Genomic DNA, 10,000 nt, shown 5'->3' with positions numbered 1-10,000 from the left:
TGCACGTACGTCACAAAAACTGCTCAACAAACCGTAAACCAGCCGTTTGTTTTACTTACATGAAAGCGAACATTTAAAACGGAGCCGTTAGCGTCGGTCCAAATGTTTAAAACACTGTTTTAATAGAAGAAAAAGTGTGTAAATGAGAGAGCAGAGACGCCCTGCTTCACTGCTGTGGGACCATAGACCGCAGCTGTGTGAGCCAATCACAGACTGTATATGAGGAGCCAATGGGAACAGCGTAGAGCGTATACGTCATTTCTTCTTTTGATTTTAATTGGCGGTTGGAAAACCGGTTCCAGGCGGTTTACAGCGCCTCTCACTGATCTGGAGAGTGATCTACACCCTCTCATACATAATATACAACATATATCATATATATATAACATACATATAACATATATCTCAACATATATAATAATAATTAAAATATATATATATATATATATATATATATATATATAAAGGAAACAAATAAATAATAATTTGTCAATACACATATATGAAAAAAAGCCCAAAAAATAAAAACTAATAATATAATAATAAATAAATATAAATAAAATAAATACAAAAATAATATAAAAAGGAAACAATTTTAAAACAGAAATAAAAGAATGAAATACACTTACGTGAAAGAGTTAGACAAAAGCTCTTAAATTGATTAATAAATAAATAAAGTGAATTTTTTTAGGAGTATTAAACACGATCAGATAAGAAGTTTTAAGGGTTCAAATTTTTGGTTTAATTATTCATATTTTTACAGGTTTGAAAATAAGACAAAATAAAAACTAATAAAACAAATGAACCATAATATTTAGAGAAAAAAGTCCCTTACATAACAAAGTTGACAAAAATCTCTAAAATCATTCAGATTCAGAAGTTTTTGTCACTTTCTGAATTATTTAGTTTTCTTTTGTGGACTTTTTTGATAGAATAAAAGCATGCCAATAAGCTACACAATTTTGATGTAATTCTCATTTTTTGTCACTTTTTCCAACGTATTTTGTTGCATCCCCCCCCCCCCTAATTATTTTGTCACTTTTCTCAACTCTTTTTAATTAATGATCAATAAAACCTAATTTATATGACATTATATCTACTTTTTGAGTTGGGAAAAAAAAAGCAGAAATTATGAAGTATTTTGTCTAATTAAGATCAGTGGATGCTGAGACTGGGACATGTCAAAGTTTGGTCAGGATGCTGTTTTGAAAGCATTAAAAAAAAAATTTACCAATTAATTTTACCTGCAAACAATGTTGTATCTTGATTCAACATACATGCATGCATCCATGTTATTTTGGGCAATTTGGTTGAAAGAAACCCATATTTCTGATATAAAAAAACCTTTGAACGGGTCAAATTTGACCAGAGAGAAACACAGGGTTAAAACATATATAAATATATATATATTTATATTATATATATTAATGTTATACATAAATTCCTCCTAACTGTAGGAGTTGACTGCCGCCAGCAGGGGGCAGTAATGCGACCCAACAGCCGCCCTTAAACCTTTAAAGAAGAAGACGAATCGCTGCGCGGGTTCAGTTGGAGCCGTTGTTGAAATTTGGCAACGGAGAACTAAGTTGTATAAACGGTGAGAAGAAACTCTAAACTGTTATTAAACCGTTCATGGTTCTGTGTTAAGCTTCTTATCGGCTAAACGGACTCAGTGTTGCCGTAGAAACGCCACTTTTACTGGTTGTTTGGCAGCGTTGCCAAACCGCGTTTAAAACGTAGTCCGTTTAAAGTTATATTGTATTCCGTTTTGACACAGAGATGTATTAGAAGAAAACACAGCAGTATTATAAGTCTTTATGAAACACTCTTCAGTTCGGCGTATGTAAAGTACAACACAGGTCAACTGTTTTCATGTTATTGGAGTCGTCTTCCTTAACATACGCTACAGATTGAGGCCCAGAATTTTGTAGAAACGCCACTTTTACTGGTTGTTTTCAGGGGACAGGCGTTCTCTCGCTGGCAGCGCTGCCAAACTGCGTTTAAAACTTAGTCAGTTTAAAGTTATATTGTATTCCGTTTTGACACAGAGATGTATTAGAAGAAAAGACATCGGGATTATAAGTCTTTATGAAACAGTCTTCAGTTCGGCGTATGTAAAGTACAACACAGGTCAACTGTTTTCATGTTATTGGAGTCGTCTTCCTTAACATACGCTACAGATGGAGGCCCAGTTGTTTTTTGGTTAACTAAAGTTAACATTGTAAGAGACGATCATTGACAAAAACATCCGAATACACAGAGTAGGTTCACCCGTATGTGCATGCTTTGTGTCACTTAGGCTTAACTGTATGGAGTTATAAGGGTGTCATAACAGACTATCTGTAAAAGACTAAGGAAATAAACATGACGGTGTATCCGTTTGTCTGTCTGGTAGTCTCACTCTCTACCCGTCTGTCTGTCTGTCTGTCTGTCTCTCTACCTCTGTCTCACTCGCTACCTGTCTGTGTTTCTGTTCCTCACTCTCTACCTGTCTGTTTTTCTGTCTCTCTCTATACCTCTCCCTACCTGTCTGTCTCACTCTCTACCTGTCTGTTTGTCTGTCTGTCTGTCTACCTCTGTCTCACTCGCTACCTGTCTGTGTTTCTGTCCCTCATTCTCTACTTGTCTGTTTTTCTGTCTCTCTCTATAACTCTCTCTACCTGTCTGTCTCTCTCTCTACCTGTCTGTCTCACTCTCTACCCGTCTCTGTTTTTCTGTCTCTCTCTATACCTCTCTGTCTCACTCTCTACCTGTCTGTCTGTCTGTCTCTCTCTATACCTCTCTGTCTGTCTCACACTCTACCTGTCTGTCTGTCACTCTCTCTACCTCTCTGTCTCTCTCTCTCGGTCTGTTTTTCTGTCTCACTCTCTACCTGTCTGTCTGTCTCTCTCTATACCTCTCTGTCTGTCTCACACTCTACCTGTCTGTCTGTCACTCTCTCTACCTCTCTGTCTCTCTCTCTCGGTCTGTTTTTCTGTCTCTCTCTCTACCTGTCTGTCTGTTTTTTTCTCTTTCTGTCTTCCTCCCTAACATAAGCTACAGATTGAGGCCCAGTTGTTTTTTTGGGTGACCTAACAATAGAAAAGAAAAGTTTGTTGACAAAAACCTCCGAATAAACTGAGTAAACTCACCTGTACGGAGTCATAAGAGTGTCAGAAAGCAGTAAAAATCATTAACAGTCTTTCTTTTTACCGTCCTCCAATAGCTCCATGTTTTCTATCCTTGTTTCAGAAGGTTACGGCTCATTTCTGTTTCTGTGTTTCAGCTTCTTTTACTTGTTTTTATTCCTGTGTGTTTTCAGATGCATCGTTTGGACTCGTCTCCGTTCACGGTGACTCCGGCTGCCAGCCTGTTGGCCCGGTGTGTCTCCAGAGGAGCTCTGTCTCAGGTAAAACAGTTCTGGTTTTCATTTCTTCTTTCACAGAAAATCTGGCTTTGTGTCAGAGAAACTGAAGCCTCTTACAGGTAGGAACGCAGCCCAAACACTGAACCAAGGGGGTTAGCTTCACTTCACAACTCGAACCTCCTATGGCGCCATTTTGATGCTACCGAGCCATCACCTCCCGTTAGCATCCCATTGACTCCCATTCATTCTGACGTCACTTTGACAGAGAATAACTTTACATCTGAAGAGTTTAAAGACTCTATTTGTCCGTTGTTTATTTCTAAAGAAACCGACACAATGTATAAAAGGCTCCATTACCTTGTAGCTCACGTTATGGCTCCGTAGCAGACGCTTTTTATAACAATAGGCTAACGATTGGGTTAAACCCACGAACTTACTGTCACACAGTAGAGGAATTACCGTATAGTACAGGAGAAGCTCACAGGCAGTTTGGACTTCCATTATCTGTTTAGGTTTAATGACTAATGTTAACTAGCATGTTAGTGATCAGTAATTAGCCTGTGCCTATGTTATCTCCTTACATATACCTACGCTCTCCGTCTCTGGAAGATTGGGAATGATTGAGATTTCTCTCGGCACAGCTACCAGAAGACTTCACACTTTCAGACAGGTTGCTCACGTCACATCTACGTCTTCAAGCTCAGCTGGAGGCTGCTCAGTAACGCTCAGCCAGCACCAAAAACAGCCCAAACATGAGTATTAATCTGCAAAAATAAAACTTGATACACTTCTAGCAATACAAACATAAAACCAGATGTGGAAAGTAAAAAATTACAATTGCTCGCGTTACTTAAAAAATATGTAATTTAACTTTTACTTCAGTATGTTTGGTTTGAAGTTTTGTACTTTGATACATTTTAAATCACATCTGTTACGGAGTTAAATAAAAAAGCTCTCTAAGGTTGTTGTGTAACTTTGGATTCAACATTGGGGGGAGTTGAGACCTCCAAATTTCCTCCCCCTCCCTCCCTCTCTCAACTTAACTAACTTACTTTTACTCAGAGTACATTTTAAATGAGATAACTTGTACTTAAGTAAAAGTTCCTCAAAGTAATAGTACTTTAAATGAAGTAGAATATTTATAAATAATTAATTAATTAATACAACTTCAAGAGATCAAATAAAAACTAAATGTTGTGTCTCTACCTGTCCTCAGGAGGAAATAGACTCCGCCTCCTCCAGCCTAAGCCCCGCCTTCTCTGCTCACCTGCACGAGGCTGAACAGCGAATCAGAACGCAGAGACAGCTGGACCAGGTACCTCAGTCTGACATCACATCCTGTTTATCTGAGCGCCTGGAAAAGTCATTAGGCTTGTTGCATGCTGGGTAGATTTGTGTCAGACTTGAGACGCAGGCAGTGCAGTGACTGTAAGACCCAGGCGGACCCAGGGGCATGCTGGGAAACGCCCGCCTCTCAGCTGCTCTAACAGCTGATTGGTTCAGAGTTGCCTCAACATGATGATGTTTTATATTTTATATATTCCACTCTACAGCTCGTCTGGTATCCTCTTCGTATTAGTTTTATTAAAGACAACTCTTGTAATTCTGGGTAGTCTTTAATTACTAATAATAATAATAATAATAATAATAATAATAATAATAACGGAGTTACAGCCATTTAGAAAATTATTATTATTTTTTTATTTATGGACACAAACCTCTTTTTGCCTTGTTTTCTGCCCTCTTTTTGCATTCTTTTACGGCAATAAATATTAATACAAATATGGGACATTAAGACATGTAAATCAATGTTATGGCCTTCTTTTCACCCTCTTTTCCGCCTTGTTTTTGCCTTCTTTTCTGCCTTGTTTTTCTGTTGTTTTCAAAACGTAAGTAAATTAATGTTCTGGCTTCATTGAAAATCAAATTGTGATTGTGGATAAACATTTACTAAACTATAAAAAAAATCAAAGGTTTATAGTTTAGTGAATGTTTATCCATTAAAAATGTCACATTTTCTGGATTATCTTGATGAACTGAATCTAAATTTAAGGATGATTTGATATATTTCTGTGATTAAAGATAGATATGCCATGTTGTTGTTGTTGTTGTTGTTGTTGTTGTTGTTGTTGTTGTGTTAACGTTGTCGTTGCTGCAGCTGCAGCTGGAGGTGGAGCTGCTGCAGCAAGAGAAGAAGAGCGCCGACGTCTCGCACACTTTCTACCTCAGTGAGTGTTTCTGTTCACACACACACACAATCAGAGACACACACACACACACACACACACACAATCAGAGACACACACACACACACACACACACACACACACAATCAGAGACACACACACACACACACACACACACAATCAAGAGACACACACACACACACACACACACACACACACACAATCAGAGACACACACACACACACACACACACACACACACATACACACACACACACACACACACACAATCAGAGACACACACACACACACACACACAATCAGAGACACACACACACACAATCAGAGACACACACAATCAGAGACACACACACACACAATCAGAGGCACACAACACACACACACACACACACACACACACAATCAGACACACATACACACACAAACAATCAGAGACACAGACACACACACACACAATCAGAGACACAGACCCACACACACACACACACACACACAATCAGACACACATACACACAAAACAATCAGAGACACAGACACACACACACACACACATACACACACACACAATCAGAGTTGTAAATAATATTGTCCACAAATAATATAAAATACTAAAGAAATTCCAAAGGGACTAAAGGAGATCTGTGAGTAAAGAGTATGTGTTGTGTGTGTGTGTGTGTGTGTGTGTGTGTGTGTGTGTGTGTGTGTGTGTGTGTGTGTGTGTGTGTGTGAGACAGCTCGGAGGTTCCAGATGCTCCAGGTGTTCTGCTGTCACCTGCAGGACGTCCTGAAGGACCAGAGCAGTCTGAGGCAGAGGCTGATGAGGCCGCTGGGACGCACTAACCTGCCGGTCCCGGCACACCTGCACAGGTAACCTTCTACCGCTTCAGAAAGAAAGAAGACCATTTCATTCACCAAAACACGTTCAGCTGCAACTACGGCCTTGCGGTTGCCTCGTCCTCGGCTTCTTTTTATTTTGGAAAAATTTGGAAAACATTTTTTTAAAGATGGAAAATTTTCTGAAAAAAGGTCGGGATATTACAAGAAATAAAGTTGGAAATTCGTTTTGAATATTACGAGAGAAAAAAGTCTTAATATTTTTACAGAACTAAAAAAATATATATTTTGCGGCGGTGTTGAAGTCCCGCCCACACAGCCGTCCGGCCAATCGGGAGTCGATCCCAGCTGTCAATCATGCCGGGTTTCTATCGCTGCCTGCAAACGTCTTCAGAAAGAAAATATAATTCACAAAAATACTTCCAACTACAGTCACTTTGCGGTTGTTTGCCTTCGCTGCTTTTATTTTGAAAAAACTTGGAATATTACAAGAATAAAAGTCAGATATTTTTTTTTTTTTTTTTTTTAAAGATGGAATATTTTAAGAAAAAAAAGGATATTACTATAAATAAAGTTGGGGAAAAAGTTAGAATATTATGAGAAAAAAAAAGAACACAAGAACATTTTTACCAAAAAGTTGGAGCATTTTACTGGCTTTTTTTCACTTTAACTTTTTAGCAAGAAAAAAAAAGAAATTCTACTTGCCCGAAATAATTTTTGACTGGCCCCCCCCCAAGGAAAAACACCAAAGTTTTGGGGAAAAAATGTGAAAAAAGACCTAAAAATACAACAAAACAACAACTTTAAAATAAAAAAGAGCCAAAAATGTGAAAAAAAAGCATCGAGCGCCAACTCAGATCTTGATTGGCTAACGGCACATTCACATCAAATGACGCCTGAACGGGCGCTGAGTGGGTTGTTCCTTTTACTCGCCCGATGTGGCGTTTAGCTTACCCCGGGGCCATCGGGCTGCACTTACTGTTTTTTAGAAAAAGGTTGCAATATTTTGCAGCAGTATCCTAGTCCCGCCCCCTGTCAATCAGGATGTTTCGGCTGGTTGTTATAGCGTCAAATAACTGATAAAAACCAAAATGAACATGTGAACAAACATCAGCCTGATCAGAACTGCAGCGAGCTGCAGGTCAGTCTGACATAAAGTGCGTTTCCTTTTTATTTTCATGACTATTTACATTGTAGATTCTCACTGAAGGCATCAAAACTATGAATGAACACATATGGAATTATGTACTTAACAAAAAAGTGTGAAATAACTGAAAACATGTCTTATATTTTAGATTCTTCAAAGTAGCCACCCTTTGCTTTTTTTGATAACTCTGCAAACCCTTGGTGTTCTCTCAATGAGCTTCATGAGGTAGTCACCTGAAATGGTTTTACCTTCACCTTTTTTTTATTAATAAGGGAAAAACTTCCACTAATGAACCCTGACAAAGCACACCTGTGAAGGTAAAACCATTTCAGGTGACTACCTCATGAAGCTCATTGAGAGAACACCAAGGGTTTGCAGAGTTATCAAAAAGCAAAGGGTGGCTACTTTGAAGAATCTAAAATATAAGACATGTTTTCAGTTATTTCACACTTTTTTGTTAAGTACATAATTCCATATGTGTTCATTCATAGTTTTGATGCCTTCAGTGAGAATCTACAATGTAAATAGTCATGAAAATAAAAAGGAAACGCATTGAATGAGAAGGTGTGTCCAAACTTTTGGCCTGTACTGTATATGGTGATTTCATGGCGGTCAACGCTACAATTAACTGACAACAGAAGTTCTACGAGTTACAGTTCTCAAGGATGCACGCACGCAGAAGATAACAAGTTTACATTATGAACACCTGCAGGGAGACAGCAGGGCGTGGAGGGACCACACCAAGAACCAGAACCACATCTCTCTGTAGTGGGATATTAGATGTGAGAAGAAGGAAATGGTTCTAGCGTTGCTCTTTAAATGTGTGTGGATGTCCCACACCAGGAGTCATTTATATAGATCTATTATATAGTGATCCATTATCTGGTCAACTCATGTTCTATTGAAGAAAAGATAGAAAATACATATTTGTGGGTGCTGTAAAGTGGTTAGAAAATATGAAATCGGAATCGGCTAAAATCGGTATCGGCCTAGAAAGTTGTAATCGGTGCATCTCTATTTGTTACGTGTTTGGGTTTCTGTGTGTCAGGTTCGTGGTGGACGTGGTGACGCTGCTGCTGGACTTCATCGAGACTCTGGAGGAGAAGATGGACTCGGTCCACTGCTGCTCCACCGCCAGAGACCGCCTCGCTCAGCTGGTCAGTCACACAGCTCTACAGTAGTTATATCTCACACACTCACACACACACACAGAGACACACACACACACACACACACACACACACACACACACACAGACACACACACACACACACACACACACACACACACACACACACAAGGGAGACACACACACACACACACACACACACACACACACACACAGAGACATACAGGTTTGTGGCACTATCTTTGTGGGGACCCGTCATTGACATAATGCATTCCTTAGCCCCTTATCCTAACCTTAACCATAACCTAATTCTATCCCTAATCCTAAAACCAAGTCTTAACCCTCAATCGGCCCTTTAAAGTTGTGGGGTCCAGCATTTTGGTCCCAAAAAGCTGTCGGGACCCCACAAGTATACTGGACTCCCGGTTGTTGGACCCCACGAATATAGTTAAACAAGAACAGAGAGACACACACACACACACACACACACACACACACACACACACACACACACACACACACACACACACACACACACACACACACACACACACAGAGACACACACACAAACACACACACACACACACAGAGACACACACACAACACACAGACACACACACAGAGACACACACACAAACAGAGATGTACAACAATATTTTAGATACATACACACATATTACTACTACTAATATATATATAGAGACACACACACACACACACACATACATACACACACACACACATGCATACATACACACACACATGCCATACAGGACACACACACAGACATGCCATACACACACACACACACACAGAGATCTATCATCACAAACACAGACACATACATACAGAGACACACAAACACACACACAATACCACACACACAAACACACATACACACACACACACAGAAACACACACACACACAAACAGACAATACCACTACTACGCATACATACACACACACACACACATATACAGAGACACACACATCAATAACACATACATACACACACAGAGAGACACACACATCATCATCATCAAACAGACACACACACACATGCATACACAATAATATCATCATTACACAGAGACACACAACAGACATTACACAATATCAATAACAGAGATCCATCATCAAACTATCATCATCATCATCATCAATATCAGAGACATCAATAGACAAACACTACTACACATACAGAGACACACACGCAGACCAGAAATGTAGTTTAGCCACAGTCTTAGCATTGCTAACGCTCTGTCCTGATTGGTCCCCTGCTTTATCGTCTGTTTTAAAGTAATGGAAGACAGGAAGGCTTTATTTCTCAGACCCA

The 10,000-nt window shown here is 39.2% G+C and overlaps 2 protein-coding genes across 2 annotated transcripts in view; one reads left to right on the top strand and one right to left on the bottom strand.

The window, feature by feature from the left end:
- Nucleotides 1-198, bottom strand: part of lrrc57 (leucine rich repeat containing 57) — a 9,942-nt gene extending 9,744 nt beyond the window's left edge. Inside the window, exon 1 of the mRNA XM_039786572.1 lies at nt 60-198. The gene's annotated coding sequence lies outside the window, so the exon portion shown is untranslated. The remainder of the gene's footprint in view (nt 1-59) is intronic.
- Nucleotides 199-1,482: 1,284 nt separating this feature from the next.
- Nucleotides 1,483-8,754, top strand: haus2 (HAUS augmin like complex subunit 2). Its single transcript, XM_039786571.1, has 6 exons — nt 1,483-1,597; nt 3,302-3,388; nt 4,563-4,661; nt 5,505-5,574; nt 6,287-6,419; nt 8,582-8,754. Exons 2-6 carry the CDS (start codon nt 3,302-3,304, stop codon nt 8,712-8,714), a joined length of 522 nt encoding a protein of 173 aa, XP_039642505.1. The 5' UTR covers nt 1,483-1,597; the 3' UTR covers nt 8,715-8,754.
- The last annotated feature ends 1,246 nt before the right edge of the window (nt 8,755-10,000 follow it).

Source organism: Perca fluviatilis, chromosome 20 (assembly GCF_010015445.1).
Source record: "Perca fluviatilis chromosome 20, GENO_Pfluv_1.0, whole genome shotgun sequence".
NCBI classification, from domain to species: Eukaryota; Metazoa; Chordata; class Actinopteri; order Perciformes; family Percidae; genus Perca; species Perca fluviatilis.
The sequence above is the reverse complement of the archived record's forward strand: the minus strand, read 5'-3'. Positions and strand labels throughout refer to the sequence as shown.

Excerpts from the sequence above, each read along its gene's own strand:
- haus2 (XM_039786571.1), top strand. The coding sequence starts at position 3,302 with ATGCATCGTTTGGACTCGTCTCCGTTCACGGTGACTCCGGCTGCCAGC. Across the intron at positions 5,575-6,286 it reads CTCGCACACTTTCTACCTCA|CTCGGAGGTTCCAGATGCTC; the intron begins GTGAGTGTTTCT and ends TGTGTGAGACAG. Across the intron at positions 6,420-8,581 it reads GTCCCGGCACACCTGCACAG|GTTCGTGGTGGACGTGGTGA; the intron begins GTAACCTTCTAC and ends TCTGTGTGTCAG.